General features: G+C 42.7%; 1 protein-coding gene across 2 annotated transcripts in view; it reads left to right on the top strand.

Annotated features, from left to right (window-relative positions):
• INPP5A (inositol polyphosphate-5-phosphatase A) overlaps positions 1-20,763 on the top strand; it is a 241,060-nt gene that overhangs the window by 58,460 nt on the left and 161,837 nt on the right. For both annotated transcript variants that reach the window (XM_082764474.1, XM_082764473.1), the window contains exons 3-4: positions 10,605-10,705; positions 12,664-12,751. In XM_082764474.1, coding sequence (XP_082620600.1) covers positions 10,605-10,705; positions 12,664-12,751 — 189 coding nt within the window. The remainder of the gene's footprint in view (positions 1-10,604; positions 10,706-12,663; positions 12,752-20,763) is intronic.

The following is a 20,763-nucleotide window of genomic DNA, read 5'->3' as shown; positions in this document are numbered from 1 at the left end:
GGTCAAGTACATGCAATCTGCAATATTGTAAAACAGTGCAGTTCGCTTTTTTTCTGGCAAGTTTAATGTAATTACAAAAGCCTGAAATTAAATAGCCAGTCTTATATTCCACACTATCTGTCAGCTTCACAAAAGATTAACCTGATTTATTTTTCTTCTTCCGTCTTGTTTAATTACTGCCATATGTATGTGGTGCTCAAATGGTGGAGGTTTCTTCAGCTAATTCTGATTTGAAACCTCTGCACATCTTTTGAAAAGACTCTACGAAGAAAATATAAAGTAGATATAAATAGATAAAACCCATATTTTTTCAGATCACTGCCTATTTTGTAGCATCACATTACTTCTGCATATTTACTGGCTACTGGCAAGACTCCGTACACTTCCAGTTGTTACTAAAGTGGGGTGAGCACTATGGAAACGTCTCCAAATACTTTGTGGAAAACAGGAAGAGGAGGGGAAAAAGAGAGCTGCTAGTATCCCAGAGCAGAGACCACTAATGTGTAACTGGACTTGGTCTGTCTTTGCTCCAGTGAATATCATGCGTATGAAGTTCAAAATAGGGAGAAAATGATTCATTGACACTCCCACGTGGCTGGACAGGTCCAGGATTATTCTGATCAACTGAAGTGTAACTGCAGCAGACCTGAACCCATCTCTCAGCTACAGTAGTTTCACTATGTCCTTCCTCCCTCTCCATTTCTCCGCCTTCCATATCTGCAATCTGAGAAAGCTATATTTAAAAAAAAAAAGTTACCAGTTCCGCTTGTCACCAGCAGTAGTGTGAGACAGGCAGTCCTCGGCTTGTTTTGAGGAACAGTGCAGTCCAGGAGCCTTGAACCCTTCTTCGTTTCATCCGTGTGTTCAGTGGGATTGCTGTTTATACTGTGTTCACGAATGCAGTAGGAAGTGGAATTATAGGTTATACAAAAAGCTTTTTAGGGAAGAGACTAATATGCTTGTACTAAAAGTAGCACTGCACAGTCCTGACACTAGACTACATAGCAACCTAGTAAACGTACGACTTCAGAATTTTTTTTAACTTTGTATTGTGCACGCTTGCTGGAAGCCCTCTACAAATTGAGGTGCATCAGAAGCACTGGAAAATGACTTACAAGAAGACTCTTAATACTTCTTCATAAACTCGAAACCCAGATAAACCGCAGACCACAATTTTTTTCCATTCTTCTGAGGAATTCAATTTGCATATGTAGTTGTGTCAATACAGTTTGCATAACTTCTGAGGATGAAGTCCTTTTGCAAGCAGTCAAAATAATCTCCACAAAAAGAAAGCACTCTGGTAAAAATGTTTCTAGAAAGAAAACCCCATAATAGAGAATGTCTTCATCTTTGAATAGATGTCAACATATTAATGAAGGAGCATTTTTGTGGCTTGTTTTTAAGTTCCAACAAATTAAAATAGACATTTCAATTGCTGTGAAAGGTAGATACAGGTCATAATCTGCATTATCATGGATTATTTGCTATATGCATTTCCCAGAATGTGGTAGCATGTGGAGGACTAAAATAACATTTACATGTCACATGCTGAGATCTTTAAACTTCTGTCATTGTTCTACAAATATCTAGAATTGTTAATATGAATTGTTAATATGTTAATGTGATTGTTAACATGAAAAATCTAATGCTGTTAAATTACACAGTCTGAGAAATGCAAATGGAAAAAATATTTTAAATTTCACGTGTGTTTTTAATGACAAATTACAACATAGTAGCCCTCAAAGTACTGTGCTATTTTGTTGCCTTTGACAGCACAACTGATACAGCTGAGAAATGTTGCTTTGTCTGGTCTGATTTCCTTGGATACATCAGTCTCTGGTCTTGCAAAATTGAAGTCTGCATTTTGGATGACAGCCGACTTTGTATTTAAAAATTGATTTCACTATCAAACACTGGGTAGCCTACTGCCAGTTTTCTACTATTTGCTAGTTTCCCCCAAAGAAAAATGAAACAAAACGGAGGAGCGGTCACGGCTGAACTCAGTTCCAGATCCTCACGGGTATCGGCTCTTGGCGTGTTCCCCGCGAAGCAGTGGCGGAGCCGTTCCTGTCTGTGTCCTGTAGCACTGAACGGGGGGCGCGTTTGATGCGCCTTTGACAACTGGCTGGCTGCTCAGAGGAAAGGAATGGCCCCGGTCTCAAACTTGCTTGCATTCTTGTTTCCCATTGTCAAGTTTATAGTACAGCTTATCCTTCTCGCTACAGTACATTTTCCCATCAGTGAATACGTGGTGTTCATTTTGTGGTTTCACAACACTTCTTATGATATATGCAGCAGGTATTGTGTTCTCATTATGTGTAGATCAGCAAGAAGGCTTCAAGCCGGGCTAGATAAGCTTTCACACACACAAAAAAAAACAACACATCGGTGTCTTTAGTAGTGAGATATTTTAAGAACAAGAAAAGGCTTCTGAGGAATCCATCCACCTGTCCATTAATGCTTAACAAACTGGTCAAAGTACATCGTCTAATTAAAGCATAATATCACCATAAAATTCCCCAAATGACTGAGGATCACTGTGTTCCTTCTCTTCTGTGGATTACAATATTAACTTTAAAGTTAGCATATTTTAAATTACCTATAAAGTAAATAAACAAATGTCACCTCTCCTCTCGTGTTCTTCGTCTTTTCCCCCATGCTCCATCCCCTACCTGAGGCGTGGTGCCGCGGGGACCTGTGGCCCAACCTCACGGGGTGTGTGAAGCTGTAGCCAGGAATTTGGCTGCTATTTTGCAGCTTATTTTAGGACAGCAAATTATATGTTGTTGGCCTGGAAAGTTCAAGGAGCTCCTGTATGCTTTTTAAAAAAAAAAAAAAAAAAAAAAAAAAAAAAAAAAAAGGAACCCCCCTCTTCCCCCCCCTTTGGTGGAGAATGGAAAGTGTTTTAATGAGGCTGACAAAGGCCATGCTGATTTTTTTTTCTTTTTGTGGCTCTCTTTTTGCTGCAGTAGAGAAGGTACAAGCTGTGCTTCGCTTTTTAGTTGAACAGGAGGAAAAAGGAGCACTAAATGAGCTGGCTGCCAGCTGAGACTTTGCTTTTCTGCTTTTCTGCTTGTGAAGCTTGGAGTTGGAAAGGACAGCGAGTGGTTGTGCTTTGCTCAGTATTTAAAGCATGCTTTGGTTTGGGGGTAGGGGGCTAGGTTCAGGACTTCCAGTCTTAGGTTAAAGCTTTTCTTCGTTCATCATTGCAGCCAGTGCCTCCTCTCTGCAAAGAAGCCATCAAGATTAAGGAAATGATTAAATTCCCATTAGTAGCTATAGACATTACAGAAATCTACTTTTCTCCTCTGTGTGGTGCTGCTGACTCAAATGGTTGTGTTGCCATTCTTATGCATGAAAGAGGGTATGATTTTTCTGCAGAAACGAGATCATACACAAAGCTTGCATTTTGAGTATTTTTTAGGTGGAGGTGAGGATGTGGAAGGTGATGGCAATTCCTGCAATTCTTCTTGTGGCCGTGGCAGGGAGCAGACCTAAACTGAAGTGAGAATTGGGCACGTTTCTTGAGCTGCCTTACTTCGGTGGCGAGGTCTGGGTGCTGCACGAGGCAGGGGTGGTGGGGCAGTGCCCTGCCCGGCGGCTGCTGTGCCCAGCCGAGCCTGTCAGCGTTCCCTGACAAAATGCTGGGCTGCCGACGTGCCAGCCCTCTGGTGGGTGTATCTCAGCTCCATTTGACAGTTCTCTCAAGGGTTTGTTTTTGAAGTCCCTTTCTTCCAGGGGCTGGCCACAGCTAACTTAGTTGAAAATGTCTTCGCCTGAGCAAAGATGTGCTTGTGGTTGAAAAGGCGTGGACTCCTATGTCAGAGCGAAACATTAGGCGTTGTCTGTGACTTCAGACCAAAAAATAGGTCGTATGGAAAAAAGTGATTTAGAGCAACTTTCAGCGTTACAGGTAGAACTGGTGTTAAAACAGGCAGCATAGTTTTCTGATACTGACTAAAATCACAGACTTAATGTAAATAATGTCTGATTTTTCAGCGTTAGGTTATCAGTGCACATATCAGTGAAACTTAGCTGTAACAACCTTAAAAACATTATTTTGTTCTGAGAATTAGTTTGCATATAACCCTCGTGAATAGCATGAAAAATGATTTAATATTTTATAGTCATGTATATATTAGTATATATATACACTAATATATATATAGTCATAATATATATATTATATATATATATATAGTCATATTGTGGAAAGTCTTGTTATTCTTAGATACAGAAATTACAGTAACTTGCACATTGAACTTAAACCAAAGTTGATAGTTAAAACCATTATTGCTTGTTTAACTGACATTAATTTTCCCCCTATCCCTATGATTACTAAATAATTCACTGTTTTTCTTCTCTAATATTGCTCTCATCGCTGATACTCAAAATCTACTAGCTTAAGCTGAAAATTTCTATGTATGTGCCTTACTCTGAGTTTTGGAGGAAACATCCAGGGGAGAAAAAAAAATCTTTATTCTGTAAATGAGACCTAGAAAAATATTTAATTTCTGATCTGAAAAAATAAACATAGTCACATGCTGGTAGTGACCGCTTCTTTACAAAACTGTACAGCCTGCAGGTTGCAGAGTAGGGACTTGGAAGCCCCCCGTTTTCAGTTTTTAGCCAATTAAAGAGCTGTGCTTTGTCCTTCCTTTGAAGACCATGGAGGTGGAAGCCACGGGCTGGGGCTGCAGGGAAGGAGAGCCGGGGAGGGCAGCCAGGGGAGGAGAGGCACCGAAATGGGAAGCAAAGCCCCGTCTGCAGTGGGGGCTGAGGACAGGGACCAGGAGCCGGGCAGCCGGAGAGCAGGCGTCCCAGGGCTGGGGACCCCTGACTTGTGGGTGTCGCGGTCCCAGGCCCTCGGAGCACCTTGGGGAGCAGCCCAGGCGTCCCCCAGCCCTGAGCCGTGGGTGGGGAGAGGTCTGTGAGTGTCCTTTCTCCAGGTCTTAAACCTTGAAAAGGTGGTAGAGGAGAGTGTATAGCTGCTGGTGATAACATATTGCAATGTTACTTTGAAGGGTTTTAAGAAAAATCTTTCAGGAGTTGCTGAAGAATGGCACTTAGGTATCGTGAAATGCAGAGAGCTCAAAATGCCGGTCATGGATTTACCTGTTGTGAGCCTGTGTGATGAGTAATCGCAGATCAGTTTCTTCCTGTCCCTAGTTTACTGTGTGCTATTAAACTGTATTAAAATTTAAGTAGCAATTGCTAGGCAGTGACTTGCTCTGCTGTGGTCACGCTGCGGTCTAATAATACCCCAGCAGTAATGCTCAGCTGTGGATATTCAAATCTGCGTTGAGGTCACGCAGCGGTAACCCCTTCACCCGGCCTTTCTTTTTCTTTCCTTAAATAGCTCTGTGCCCTCAGAGCACAGCCCTGGCTTGCAGCAGCAGCGGGGACCAGTTCTCCCCTGCAGGCCAGACACTGACCTTTACCTCCCCTAGCAAGCGAAGAGCAGCGAGGCGCCGTCCATCCCCTGCGGCAGCGCTCGCGGTCCTGCCTGGCTCCGGCCGTCTTGCTGTGGGAGCGGGGCAGCGCTGGGACCCCTCAGCACCCACGCTCTCCTCGCCATCCTCTGCCTCGAGCACCTCGCGGCACTCAGCTGCTCCATGAGCTGGGAAGAGGGTTCACTGCCCGATCTCGTGCAGCGTAACCTTCGAACAACTCGGGCTCCACAATGTAAGAAGGATACAGAACTCTTAGAGAGCGTCCAAAAGAAGGCAACAAACTGGGTGATCGTTAAGGTCCCTTCCCACCCAAGCTGTTGTACGATTCTGTGTAGAAGCTGGATTTTCTGGATGACTGCTGCTTGGTGGTGCACTTGCAAAAATTGTATGCTCAAAAACATAAAATAGAAAGAAACTGCAAATACTTTGAATGCTTTAGAACTACAGATGCTAAATTGACTGCATCTTTTATCACAGAATCACAGAATTTTCTAGGTTGGAAGAGACCTCAAGGTCATCGAGTCCAACCTCCAACCTAACAATTTTATAGTGCACAAGAAAATGTAAACTACAGGAAAAGCTTCAGTTCGATGCTTTAACTACATGAATAGATTTCTAAGTGATCCTAGCTGTGGAAGTTAGAGGTTCAAGTTCCTCGTTTGCCTTGTTTGAACCGAGGTGTGAAAGCAGTGCCCTCACCCCTGTGCACACAGTACCCCTTCTGTGAGAGGCTGGCCTCTCTGCTGCATGGCCGTAAGGGCGTGCGGTGCTGTGTCCTCTCCCAGCGCCCCGCAGCACTGCTGCTGCTCCAGCAGCCCTCTGCCCTGAGCTGAGGCAGGCGTGGGGCACCAACAACGCGGGGCCGCTCTCCTCTGCCCCATCCCCTCGCCTCTCTCCTGTCAGCATAGGTTAGAAATAGGAATGGGAAAAAGCATCCTATATTGTTGACCAGTTTTATATCTATACCAGTTAGATACCCATAATTATAATAATACTCGATTACCCATATCCCCAAAAAAGAACTTTTCATTGGTGCTTCTTTTACACTACTTTTGTGTATCCAGAAATTAATAATGCCCAACTTCTTAAAAATACTGTTCCACTGCAGATGCAAATTCAGTGTTTATGTGATCTATTATATGATCTGTAACCTCTGGCAACTGAGAGTTTTCAGCTCTGAAGCATTCATTATTCATTATTATGTACTGTTTGTTCTTTCATCACAGTAGAAAACTAGTAAAAGGTAATGAAGCAAGGCCAATTTGCTCATAGTTGGAGGGTATTTATTATAAGAGAGGATGTAGCTGGTATTCAGGTATGTTTTTGTGGTGTAACCTCCAAGGAATGCCACTAAGGCCTCCCACTGCTATTAAGCCACTGCCATTTCCTCATTTTAAAAAGTGGCGTATATATGTTTTTGTTGTTATTTTACCTGCTGTGATTTCAGACTCTCAGGGATTTGAATATGAACAAAAATGTGTCCTGCATCTAAGTTCAGACTCTGGAAATTGCTAGACTTCCATATTTTCTGTTGTTATTGCTGTAGCACAGCAAATAATTTCACCAGCATTTTCTCTTTGCAAGAATCCCATGCTCAGGGCTCCCCGTTACTCATCCTTAATGCATGTGGAATTGCTGATGCTTAGATCCTCTTTGAAACCATTCATTTTACTTTTACCGTAACAATGTATTCATTTTATTAGCTTTGTAAGATGAGATCCTAATACTATGCAAACTATTGTAGCACTAAAAATGTATCCTGTTTTGTGACAGTACTTTTTTTGCTTTGTTTGCAGTTACTAGATGTGTTACTTTGAAACAGTTAGACTTGGATTTGTTTGCTTTACAAGATTAAATAGTCACAATTGTTTTCTAATTGTGGTAACTTCATAGAGCTCTCCAAATAGGTAAGATCAGTAGTTGGAAGCCAAAACTGATTTGGAGCAATAAACTGGTTTGGACATTTGGAGCAAAACTGATTTGGAGCACATGGAGAGTTGGGACTGCATGCTGTTTAGGGACCGCAAACGAGCTCTGTTACGAAGTTTGACTTCACAGCCTGGGTTTAGTTAACAGTTATCTCCTAGATAGTACAGAAAATCAACTAAGCAATCAAACTTCACAGAGATCTTTGTTTACTCCTTGGTTGTTACTGGACTCTGACGGTGGGCTGCTGGCTCCCACGAGGCAATGCTACCCCTGTGCTTTTGGATGTTGCGCTGTTGTTGCTTCTGTAGATGCTTGGTGTTTGGTTGGATGGTGTACTTTTATAGTGATTGTAAATTGGACACATCACTTTGCAAGATAATTAGCACAGCAGAAGTGTCCATCTCTGCAGGAGAGAGAGCACTCAGGAGCTGAAGCAAAAGCGCGGTGGTCCTGCCTTGCACAGCTTCAGACTGGCGGTGTGGCTGTGAAGCACAGCTTGCTCCCTGTCCTGTGGGCGAGGCTGGCAGCTCCACAGTGTGTTATCCTTGGGAGGAAAGGGGCAGCCGCACGGGCTCGCTCGTTTTGCCATGTGTGCTGTGCAGGCAGAGCCCCCAGACAGCCTGGTCAGCTCCGCTCCCTCCTGCCATTGCCCACCACTCGCTGGAGAGGTTCGCCTGAGATTTTGGTCTCCAGAGCCTTTCCAGAGCCTGGCATTACTGTCTAACTGGTCTTCTAAAAGGAAAAGCAGATATTCAGACTTTTGGAAATCAAAACCTGTCTCCTGAGTGTTGGTGGCTGTACCAAGAAGGAGCTTGTTCACAGCCATGTTGAAAGATGCGTGTCCCATTCAGCACCAAGTGTGGTGTTGGACAAGATAGATGAAGAAAAACTTTCTCCATGAAGCTTTCTCTTGTAATTGTAAATCTATAAAATCAGCTAGTATTAATGTAAGCTTTCACAGTTATATCAAATGTACATCAACAGAAAAGTAGGGGCATGTGCCGAGTTGGTTAAAACTACACGGGCTCTGGGTATTTTTATCTATCCTATCTGAACTTTGCTTTTTTTTTTTTTTTTTTTCAGTTGAACTTTTTATTGGGTCCTGTTGTAGTTTGTCCTCAGTCCTTGCTGATGACAGCCTGTTTTTAAAACAAGATTGCTGTGTAGCACGGTTTGTTCATTAACGCCAGTTTGTGTCCGAGTGAAGTGCACGAAGATCCACAAAATACATGTGGGAGAGGGCATTTACTTCTCCCCTTTACACTTGTCAGTACCTTACTTCAAAAAGCTTCACAAAACAGACCTACACCAAGATTTGTTTCAGTTAGGGGGAATCTCAGGTTTGGAAGAAGAAGTGACTTGTCAGAAATCATGAAGAAGCCAGCAGCTCTTCTCATCTTGGTTTTGTGAGCTGAGGCTAGCAGCCTGGCTACTTGAGTTTACGGGGCGACCTGTAAATGGGTGCGTGCTGTATTCCCACCGGCTCTGCCATTTGTAAGCCCCTTTGGGCTTCTTGCGGCCGCCAGGCCTGGTGCGGCCTTCACCCTGTGGGGTGAAACGGGGGCCTGACAGACGGCACGGCATGGCGCGTGGCATCGCGTGGCCATGGCACGGTCATTGCTACCTGCCAATGTCCCCTGCGTGCGTTTTGGCGAGTCGCTGTGGCAGCAGTGCCCGTGGGCTGCGGTGCAGTTCGGTGGTCGGTCCCTCGTGGCACGGTTATCTTGGTGCACCAAAGGGGCGTTAGCTACAGGTACGGCAGGAATACAGCTCATCTTGCTCCCTGGAAGGGAAGGCTGCTGCATTTCAAATTTTGCTGCTATTTAATTTATTTTGATTTCTGATGAGGTTATTTGCATAGTCAGGAATTAAGGAGTTTAGCTTCCTGTCATCAGATCAAAAGAAAAATTGCAACGTGGTTTAAGGGAGAAACATTTTTAAAGACTCTTTACTTGTTGGTCATTGTTAGTTTGCACCATTAAAATCACAACGGCAAAGGTTTATTGCCTCGTTCCCTTTTCAGAGTTGCAGGGTATCAGCAGCAAAAAAAAAAAAAAAAAAAAAAAAAAAAAAAAAAGTCTTAAAGGAGGGATTTCCCTGATGTTTTTTCAGCTACTTACTGCACCGAGTTGCAGTCGGGAGGCCCTGCAGTAGTCGTGTGTGTTTGCCTGGCACCGGCAGCCCGGTGCCAGAGTGGGGCAGGGCGCGGTGGGCTCTGCAGTGGGGAGGTGAGGCCTGGCCGGTGGCCCCAGCAGTCCCAGTGCCAGCGCCTGGAGGGACCGGAGGTGGCTTCTTGTTCTGCTCCAAGTGGCTCGCCGAAACCAGGCTGTCCCGCCACTGAACGGCTGTGCAGACAGCGAGGCCTTTGTGCCGGCTGGGACCTCCGAGTGCCAGCAAGTCAAAAATAACACCCAGTCAGATTTTTAACTTGTTGTTTGCCTGGTGTGTTCGCATCGGTGCGGACTTGGCTAGTTCATACTTACCCCTTCAAAAAATTGAAGTGGTTCTGTAGCTTGTGCCCGTTATTTTGCAAGATGATAAAATGTTAAATATGAGTTGTAGAGACTTAATACCAACACAGAAATGTTTTTTAAACTGGTTGTTTGCAATGCTGGATGGAGTTAACACAGAGAAAATTTGCAAGGGCAAAATAATGTGTTTCAAACAGCAGCAAGCATTTAAATGCTGCATGTTAGACTTGATGCATAGCAAAAAAGCGTATGTTCTACTTCTTTAAGCATGATTGTATCCTAGGGCTGACAATTTAATATTGAAGATACTTGTGGTACACAAGACTAGCTTTTAAAACAGTGTGATGGCTTTACGTGTCTCCAGTGTTAAATATGTCCATATATATAATTTCCACTCTGTGCTGCGCTGGTGTGGCCTTGCCGCAAGCACCGTGTGCAGTTCTGGGCACCACAGCACAAAAAGGGCGTGAAACTGTTGGAGAGCGTCCAGAGAAGGGCTACTAGGATGCTGAAGGGCCCTAGAGGGGAAAACTTAAAACATTTGAGATTATTATTGTGTATTATAAATCTTTTATGTGTACTAACAAGTGATGCTCCACTTACTGCTTATTACTGCTCTGCCAGTTGCTTCTCAGATAATAGCTGATATTCCTACTTTCAGAAAGAACACATCTGGATTTAGATCATTTGTTCTGTCTGTTAACAGTTGTGAATGCATTTTTTTAAAGATTTGTTTATCTGTTTGTTTCAGGTTGTACATACACACAAACCCCACTTCATGGCTTTACACTGTCAAGAATTTGGAGGAAAAAACTATGAAGCTTCCATGTCTCATGTGGACAAGTTTGTTAAGTAAGTAGCTGCAAAGTTGCTTTATATTGCTAGCATATTATTCCAGGCAGAAGTCATTAAGTGTGCAGAGCATTTCAAAGTGTATAGACTGAAATTTTGACGTCATATGACTTTGCAGGAGGAAGTTACTAGGCATATGTGCTTCTATGCAGTAGTTGGGGTAGATGTTTCCCAGCGTCTTCTCATAACGGTGATGTTTTAAATAGCTGGTGACGGTGGGAAATTGGTGTGAGTTGGACAGAAGTTGATATAAGGCAAGCAATACTGAAAGCACAGATGATTTACAAAAATATGCAATGTTTATAAATCAGGGTGAATAGAGTCCTAACTTGAGCATTTAGTCAGAAGGAATCCTGTCAAAATCATCAGCAAATCTAATGTGCAGAGTTTGAGGAAGTAAGAAATAAAAGTCAGAAATAAGTTATTTGTTACGTGTGTAGACTGGGGATGAATCTTAAGGCAAGACTGTATTAATTTGTTAACTTTCAGTAACTGCTGTTGCTGCAGCTCCATTAGAAAGTTCTCTGTAAATGAAATAATTTTCTATAAAAATACTTCATGGATGCAGAGTTAGAAAATATGGATCAAAAAATTAAGTCACTGAATTTAAAATCCTCGCCTGTTCTCGCTTGCTCCTAGATGCAGGAGGCAGCAGTGCTCCAAGCCTCCTGCTGAAGTAATATAGCCTGTTGGTTACGTGAGTGATGTCAATAGCTCCAGTAGTCCTTTCTTAGCTTTTCTTTATCCCTCTTTCTGGTATCCAGAGAGGTGCAGCATATACTTGCAGAGGGTGTTTTTACAGTGGGCACATGCGATGTAATTAAGTGTGAGGATGGGGCTCGTGGCGCCCGGCTGTGGCAGTGACAGCGGTCCAGCAGTGCCCTCTGCTGCTCCTCTTCTGCGGGCTGCGCCAGTGGCTTGAGGAGTAAATGCCACTGAGGCAACCCTGCATTTGTAATGTGTACGTGTTGCATAAGTTTGTGTAAAAGCTGTCTTTCTTTTCTTGACACCTGGTCTATTTTACGCATTTACAATGAAATCGTGGTTTGAAATGAGCAGACTCTCTAGCATGTGAGCTGATGAAGTGCGGTGTTGTTGCATGAGTTCACGTGCCAGGCTGTCAGCTTCCTTTGTGTCAGACAGAGGTGGAAGGAGAGAAATGTCTCAGGCCCCTCCGCTTGCTGGGGGATGAAGGGCCATCGTCCCCACGGCTGCTGTGTGCCAGCCCGGGCAGGGGGCAGCAGGGAGCTCCTGCAGGCACCCCGGAGCAGCCCACCCACCTGCTCGATGTTCACTAGCTTGGAGCATGGCTCACCAAGTCTAGCACAGAGAAAATCACCCTTTGGGTAACAAGGCTCAGCAGAAGCCTGCCTGACTTCCAAAAGATAGCTGTACCAAGGGCTTGTTTTGTGGCATCAAAATTCATCTGAATACTGGAGGATTGTGTCCCTTCATACTCCCTAACCACCTTCAGATGAGCCTCATTTTCTTAAGTCACCTACAAGAGCACCTGGACCAGCATCATGTACCACTCCAAGGCACAAATGGCAAAGTCCTCAACGAGCTGCTTTTAGAAAGCCAACTTCTATCAAGTCAAAAGACTGCTTTCACCCTGCAAGTAACGGAGTTGAAAAAAACAAAGCTCTTAAGGTTGAGATCATGGAGTGGTTAGCACAAGTTGCCCAATTTTATGTAATTTTCAGATGTCCAGAGACTTGAGTCCTTCACGACAGTGTCCAAATGGCACTTAGACATTTTGGGATTTTGTGTTGAAAGTGGAGGTGATGTTCTCAGCATGTAAGCAAATGGCCGTACCACAGGAAACTTTTATTCCAATATGGGTTGGAAGCCGGCAGTTCCTCTGTGTGATATTGAGGACATTTCAGTACAGAGAATGATGCTAAGGCAAGATAATATGTTTGCATGTCCTTTCATATTTTCAATCTCTTGTCTTTTAGAGAATTATTATCAAGTGATGCAATGAAAGACTACAACAGAGCTCGAGTTTACCTGGATGAGAACTATAAATCACAGGAACATTTTACGGTAAGTTTCTTTATTAAATAAGTTTAGTTCAACAGACAGTGATTTTATTCTATTAAACTGTTGAGGTTTTTAGGTTGGTGTGTGTATGTGAGCAGTTTACATCATGATGAGGATTACATCTTTACTAAAAGTATTTACTCTAAGATATGTAAATGCTGGTTTCACAGAAGTGCATCCATTGAAAAGTACATAGAATAGTATGATTCACAGAAAGTCTTTTGTTTAAAATGATTGTCTTTTTTTTTTTTTTTTTATAACAACCTTCTCGGTGGATCAGAATTACCTTCTGTTGAAGAAGCTGTTTGACTGTCTGACAGTTAGGTGGTGCCAGATCTGGAGCACGATTAGCTGGGAGCAGAGCTTGCAAGTAGTCCAGACTTGTTGCAGATCCCTAGAACTGATTCACAGACTGGCTCAAGTGTGGGAATGTGAGAAGAGAGCACAGGTTTCCACTGGTATGAGAGTGATGTTTAGGTGTAAATGTACACATAAATGAAGCATGCGTGCAGTCGCCTGTTACACAGAGCAGGCAGGAGTGTATGGTCATCACCAGGATTACACAATATGTAGATAGAACTAGTGTTCTATTTAGTTAATTGCTACTAGATTGTACAAGAAAGAATGGTCCTTTAGTGGTTAATTAGTGACACCTCCCTTCTATCCAGTACAGCAGCTTCCTTTTCCCCTGAGGTATTTCTCAGAATCTTTTGTCAGGCCCTGATGTCATCTGGAGCTGGGCTCTCGCGTTCAAAGCAAATGACAAAAGGGCAGGGGGGCAGTGGCCAGATGCAGCACTGAGGACATGGAGTTCAAACAAGTAAACAGCACCCCCCATGTGCACATAAATCCCAGTGTGGTAGCGTGTGAAGGTGAATAGAAACTAATAGGAAATATTTTTATTCATTTTTGAATGACTGTGGCTAGAAGCCCAGGGAAGCTGGAACTGGAGGTAGGATACTTAGATTTTTTTTTTTCTCATTAAAGAGGGAGAAAAATAACATTATTGGCTTTACTGAATCTTAGTGGACAGATCTCATGTCAGTAGCATTAAAACTGTGGGCAGGAGGTGTTCAGGAAGCCCTGGAAGATAAAGAGCAGTGGGACAGAACTGTGTTTTGCAGTTGCTTGTAGCTCAGAACCGTGACCTAGCAAAGAGCCCCTGGAGGAGCTGTCACAGGGCTGTGAGGACCCTGCAGCGAGCACCTCCCGCGAGGGCAAGTGGAGTGCCAGGGCTCCGCAAAACGGATCCACTTCTAGTAGGGGGTCTGACCCCAGGGATCCCTGCCAACCTAGGCTTTTCCATGATTATGAGAAAAGGGAATAATCATCAGTGACTTGAATTTGGGAAAACTGCAGTGAGACTAATGCAATCTATAACAAAGTACCTGTAACTTTCTTCGTTTAGTAAAGATGGCCATGATTCTCTATAGTGTTTTAAGTTTTTGTACATAACATGAGGTATGCTCTTTTGATGTCCCTGTGGCAGATAAAAGGTTCATAAAGTGGTTGACAGCAATCCTAGACAGAATATTTGTCACTTGTGTCTCTGAAGAGCTCTGTGTTTTACAAAGGTCCAAATTCAAGAAATAACATGGTTTCTTCTTTCAGATACTAGCAATTTTTTCCAGGCACGGCTTTCTTGCAGGATTCCATAGCCACCATTGTAACTCCCCCTTTCCTGTCATAAACACTACCTTGCATATCTTTTTCTTTTCATCCTGTATTTTATTAAAACTAGACCTATCTGGAAAAAAAAACTTCTGTCAAAATAGTCGGTCAATAAAGGAGGGAGGGAAATAAGTAAAGGATTGCTTGTACCGATAGTTTCCAGTGAAAATAGGCTAACCAAGCAAGTGTGTATTTATAAACCGATGAAATTACTTTGTTGAACTAGTAACTAAATCTGTTGAAAAGTAAGATATAAAACAAATTTCTTAAACAGTGCATGCACGCTGTTTGTAAATAATGCTACACGTGTCTGCAAAGCAGTGCTGAATGGCTAGGAAGTGGCTAATCAGTTTCAAATGGAGATCATCACAGTAGGAAGGAGCCCTCAGATCTTCTCCAGATTTAGTATCTATCATCTGTATTAGTAACCTGGCAGTAAATGTAAAATTAGTGCTGATAATCTACAAATAACAAAAGTATTGGGAAATAACAATGAGTGTAGGACAATTGCATGTTGGTATGGTGTCTGCAGTTGAGAGTGGGACTCCCTGACTGGGAAGGAACAGTTCTGGAAAAGATTTAGAGGTGATACTTTTGCAAACAAGAAATGAACTCCCCTTGCTTGCTGTGGCTCAAGAAGAAAAGCAGTCCTTGAAAATGTAAGTAGTAGAGAAGGAGTATAATTCAGATGGTGATTTTTGCCTCTGTATACAACCACAGTAAAGTCAGCATGGGTGTTTTGGCATCCAGTTCTTCAATGGAAATTTTAAAGCCTATTTAAAAGACAGAGGTGATCCACAGAAAGATATTTCTGGCTTTTTTCTGCATGTCATTCTTTCTAACCCTTGAAGAACCTTTTAGAGTTGAATGAGTTCAGTGTGAAAAAGGAGTAAAATGAGGAAGGAAAGGTGATTTAATTACATTGTATAATACTATAATCAGGAGAAAGTACGGCCTGATAGAGCGGTATTTTATACCTTCCTCATTGGATTTCCTGTAGCAGTGGCATGGAATTGAAGCCAGAAAACCTAGAAAAGAGCAATTGGGATGCACCTTCACGCTAAGCTTCATAACCTTTAGATTTCTTATAGTCTGCTTGTTGGTGTGTAATGTTGACCAACCATGTACATACTTCTTAAGACTACTGTCTTAAATCAAAGATTCATATAAATGACGTTTTACACATGTGATTTGAACTGGCAGTGGTTCAGCTCCTAGGTTCAATGTTTGTGTGCGTGTAACTTACGAACTGGGTGACTATCTGAACAGGGATTTTACCACTGTGTTGTGTCCATGTAGGGTAAAGTTTTATTCTTATCTCCAGTGTGGCTTGGCTCACGCAATGTTATGCGTCTCCCTGTTTCCTCATTAGTTCTGTTTGATTGCAAAGGTCTTATAACTTTTGTGGGCTTTTTTTCCATCCCTTCTAGGGCATGGAATTGGCAACAGACGCTACCTTATAATTATGTTGTTACCTCTCTCTCTTTGAAATATAAACATTTATCACATATATTGTTGCATATGTTTTCTTTAGAAGTGGAGAAGCCCAAGTAGTTGTAGTTTGGCTAACCTTTAGCCCTGCTGCTCTAATATCCCCTTTTCTAGAAGTTTTGGCAACATTTCTTCCACAAGACTTTCCTTGGCTTGGCTCCTTCAAAGCTAAATCAGGTTTTGCTGCCCACAGTTACGCTGCTTGTCCGCACTAGGACTGAGAGTGAGGAAATGTATTCTGTAGTCTGTCCCTTCAGCACACAGCCTCTCTCTTCCAGTTGAAGGGAAGCAGAGGGTGCAAGTTCCACAAGAGTCCTGTGAGACGACAAAAGAATGTGATATCAAAGTGTCTCTTGGCAGTGATTTGATTCTGAAGACTGCAGTAACTCACTATGTACTAAGGACTAAAATGGTGCATCCTACATGCAAAACTTAATAGAAGCGTCTGTTACTTATGGTCCTGTATGTCAAATCTAGTTTTAAAACGGGCTGGTTCTAGGCTCAGGGTCGTGGGTGCTCTCATGACGAGGGAGAGAATGTGGTTTGGTTGGCTGGCTTTTGTTGTCCCATAGGTGACGGGCTGAAGCTGCTGGGAATTTGTTCCACTCTTATCTTAATTAATGTGCACCAAAAAATTGAGATTGCCATAGAAAATAACAAATAGGGTGCGCGGGGTGGATCGGGCTGGGTCCCACTGGCTGTAGCTTGTGGGCATGGGGCTTGAAGCCACCGGGCAGGGCTGGGAGGGGAGCCCGGCCCCAGGCCTCAGGGTGAAGCTCGGGAGCCTCCCAGCAGGAATCGCGCCCGGCCTGCGGGGCAGCACGCGCGCATATGTGAGCCAAGTAAGTCATGTCACGCTTCAGCGATGCGCGGTTTTATAAAATTTTAAAATGATCTGGAGATTAATCTCTTGGCAGAAAGCTGCTACATTAGAGCTAATGCATATCAGCTCTGGGAATATGACAGTGTCAGAGCTGAGAGCTCCCAACAGTTATGAATGAGGTCTGTGGGCGACAGCCTCTGCAGGCAAAAAGATGGTTTCTCAGAAGGTTCAGGTGAACCAAAGGGGCAGCTCCAGTAGTCCGGTTGTGACTGGAAATAGTGAGAGCAAACCTACGTGGACAAAACTGACTCATGTGCTAGACAGAAATGTGCAGATAACCAAATAGCTTGCTAAATGCTATTTGCAGCCTCCTGTACGTTTCTTTTAAATTCACCTAAATTTTTAAACCAATGATTTTTTTTTGTCTCATAAAATGTAATCCAGAAGGTACAATTTATTTTCTGCTATAGACTATATAATTAGTGAAGAGAGAAGGCAAGTCAAATACAGAGATTGGTAAAAGCCTGGAAAGCTAAGAAGTTCAGTACAATTGTTCTATTTATTTCACAGTCTAAGCATATCCAGTGGACTTCACTCCTAGTTACACAGATCTCTACAGTTGTGTTGATCTTTTTTATTTTTTTTTTATTTCCAGTTTCCTAGCATCTATCTTCTGGGTTAATTTTATTGTATATTTCATGTAAGGGGTAGATTATAAATTTTCCAGCTTCTCCACCAGAAGAGTTACTCAAAAATAGTTGGTTTTGATGAGCTCCTTGTCTGTGGATGCTTCTTAAATAGTGTAAGCTAACTGTGAATAAGGCACTTTTATTCTGGAATAAGAGCATTCATGCTGAAGCAACATAAGTTGATGAAGTTTCAGCTGAAAACAAGTTGATGTTTTCATCAAATCAATAATTATTTTTATGGGAAAGCATGTCAGTATAATCGGTGACATTTTCTATTGTAATTAGATCAAAGGTAGCTTTGTTTGGTGCTCTGTATTTATTGATTTCTGGAACATTCGATTACAGTTTTATACTGCTTAGCAAATGCATTTTTTTCATTGTTAAAGGAAGGCAGAAGAAATCCCTGAACATCTTCAAACATAGTTTCTTTGTTCAACACACATTTCAGTAGATGGAGAAAGAATCTTCATTGCAGTAAGTCAAATCCTGAGGACTCCCAGCAAAGCAGACCTCAGAGAGCAGGCTTGTCACCAGCTCGTGCCTCAGATTTGCAGGGAGCATATTAAGAGTTGTGTGTGGTTGTTATAGATCTTGCCTGATTTGTGGAAGCATCTACCGAGGAAGGTGGGTGCTTTACTTCTCAGTATAGATTTATTTTAAAAAATAAACAGAATCCTCAATTACCTGTCTGCTTGTCATCTGCTCACCCTGATAGATAACCTTGCAATGAAAAAGATGCTGCTGGGCTATACATTTGACATGTTGAAGTTTCAGCTTGCTCCTCTTTGTAAGGATGTATTACATAGCAGACTTTCTTTCAAACTAAAACAAACAAACCAAAACAACTTTTTTTCTGATATTAGGAAGAACTGTTTAAACAACACTGAATCCACAAACCACTAAAATATTTTGCATGGCTAATGTAAATAAATTGAGAGGAGGGAGAATGCTGTTCTCACATAGTTGCCTTCTTCCAAAGCTCAAGTTCTGTGAGGGAAATTGCTGAAATTAAATTTCCCTTAAATAACCACCCAGGAAATCAACAAAGGTAATAATTAATGGAGAAGACAGCAGCTAAGTTTGTGTTTGTTTTTTGTTTGTTTGTTTGTTTTCCTGAAAGGCATTAGTCCTCTGCCCGTGCTTTGTGCATGGGTTACTGAGATTGATAATTGCCTTTCTGAAGATAATGAAAGCACGTGGTCGGTCAGGAATGTGTGTGTAGGTCTCCTGGTGGGCAGATCTCTAGCAAATGCTTGGGGCTGCAGTGGCACCATCTCTTTGGGGCACAAATCCCACGTGTTGCACAGGGGTTGCTTGGGCTGCCTGCTGCCTCCCTGCTGTCTCTGTTCCATGATGTCCCCACCCGGCTGTACACGAAGCCAGCTTCTTGCCCCCCGAAGCTTTCCCAGGACTGAGGCGATGTGTCCCAGCTGGGCACAGGCAGCTGCAGCAGTGGCCCTCACTACAGACTGCCCTGGCACTGGCTTGATGCAGGCGTGGGTTGCAGCAGTCAGTCAGGTGGAACAGCAGAGAGAAAGTGAGGATAAACAAGCTAAAAGAGGTGAAATGCTCAAATGCTGCAGGAACACAGACATTTTCTCTTGGACTATGTAAATACATACGTGCATCACCATAATGTACAGATGGTGGTTAAGAATATATTCCTGATTGCTTTTACTTGGCTCTGTGCACTCTATACCAGTAATTTTTAGTTGTAAAATGACTTCTAAATTAGGTGAGATAGAATCACAGAATGGTTTGGGTTGGAAGAGACCTTAAAGGTTATCTAATTCCAATCCCCTGCCATGGACAAGGACACCTCCCACCAGCCCAGGCTGCCCAAAGCCCCCCAGCCTGGCCTTGGGCACTGCCAGGGGTGGGCACCCACAGCTTCTCTGGGCAACCCGTGCCAGGGCCTCACCACTCTCAGAGTAAAGAATTTCTTCCTTAACATCTAATCTAAATCTCCCCTCTTTCAGTTTAAAGCCATTCCCCCTTGTCCTCTCACCACCCACCCGACAGAGTCCCTCCCCAGCTTTCCTGCAGCCCCCTTTAGGCACGGGCAGGCTGCTGTAAGGTCTCCCCGGAGCCTTCTCTTCTGCAGGCTGAACACCCCCAGCTCCCTCAGCCTGTCTCTGTAGGAGAGGTGCTCCAGCCCCTTCATCATCGTCGTGGCCTCCTCTGGACTCGTTCTGATAGGTCCCTGTCCTTGTGTTGGGGGCCCCGGAGCTGGGTGCAGGGCTCCAGGTAGAGCACAGGGTGTTGTAAGGTAGGTTCTAAAGAGGGAGTTTTGGTCAAGTCATTTCCCCTAATAATAATAACCTGATTTACGGTGACTCAGTGGGATCCGGTGGCAAGCAGTGATCCTAAAAATAAAGGCAGAAAACATTTTATTAAAATTCATTATTTTACCTTAAAATTATATCACCTCATTACTAAGAGAATAGTAAAGTTAATTTTTGTTAGATTAATGATACTTGAGTAATATTTTTGGTTGAGCTGAGTTCGAATAATTGGCCATTAATTGAAAAAGGAAATTGAATTGAATTTATCTTGTACATAAATCCTGTCATAGTTATTAATGGGTCTTAGAAAATATCAGCCTGTTCCCAGAAATGAATGGTGTACACTGATTCTTCTGAGCTTATTAGCAGTGGCAGTTTAGAGTTTTGTTAAATAAAAAAAAAATGATTTAGGAAGAGAGACATAATTGAATTGAATATAGGGGAAATTCACATGCCTGATTAGTTCTCAGACCATTTTTCCATTAATAATTTTTAAGGAGTTTTTAGTTTTGCAAAAATGCAGATTTTCTCCAGGAGGTGGAGCTGAAGTACTAGTTTGCATTGTTAACCCATGTCTCACTGTTGAACGAGTTTGTGGGGAGCCTCATTTGATAAGGACACTTTTGCACCGCAGCAAAACGTTTAAACTTTGCAAGCAAAATACTGTGAGTGCACACTGAAACCTACACACAGCACGTCTGTCCTTTGCAGCCTTGGCTGAGAAGAGCACAGCTTTCTGGGTTACGGAAAAACCAAGAGGATGCCTTTTTGCTACTGTGATGTTGAGAATAATCTTAAATTTATTGCCAAGCGGGAGATTTTGGAGTAGGTTTTCTAGCAAGGCACATCTTTTACTCTAGTCTTGCTTTGAATTTTCTTGTTCCTTATGTGAGCATCTTCCCATCTTCTAATTTTCTTCCCCTTTATCCTTTCCAATGGACTTTAGTTTGTATTTGAGTTTGTTTTCTTAATAATATTTTTTGAAAAATAAGTCAAGCTGGGGAAGTAAGACTTCGTTTCTAGTCTTAAGCCATAGTATTGTAGTAAAATGAAATC

Source organism: Aythya marila (genome assembly GCF_965140915.1).
Source record: "Aythya marila genome assembly, chromosome: 7".
In the NCBI taxonomy this organism is placed as follows: domain Eukaryota; kingdom Metazoa; phylum Chordata; class Aves; order Anseriformes; family Anatidae; genus Aythya; species Aythya marila.
Note: the sequence above shows the minus strand (reverse complement) of the source record. Positions and strands in the feature narration are given on the sequence as shown.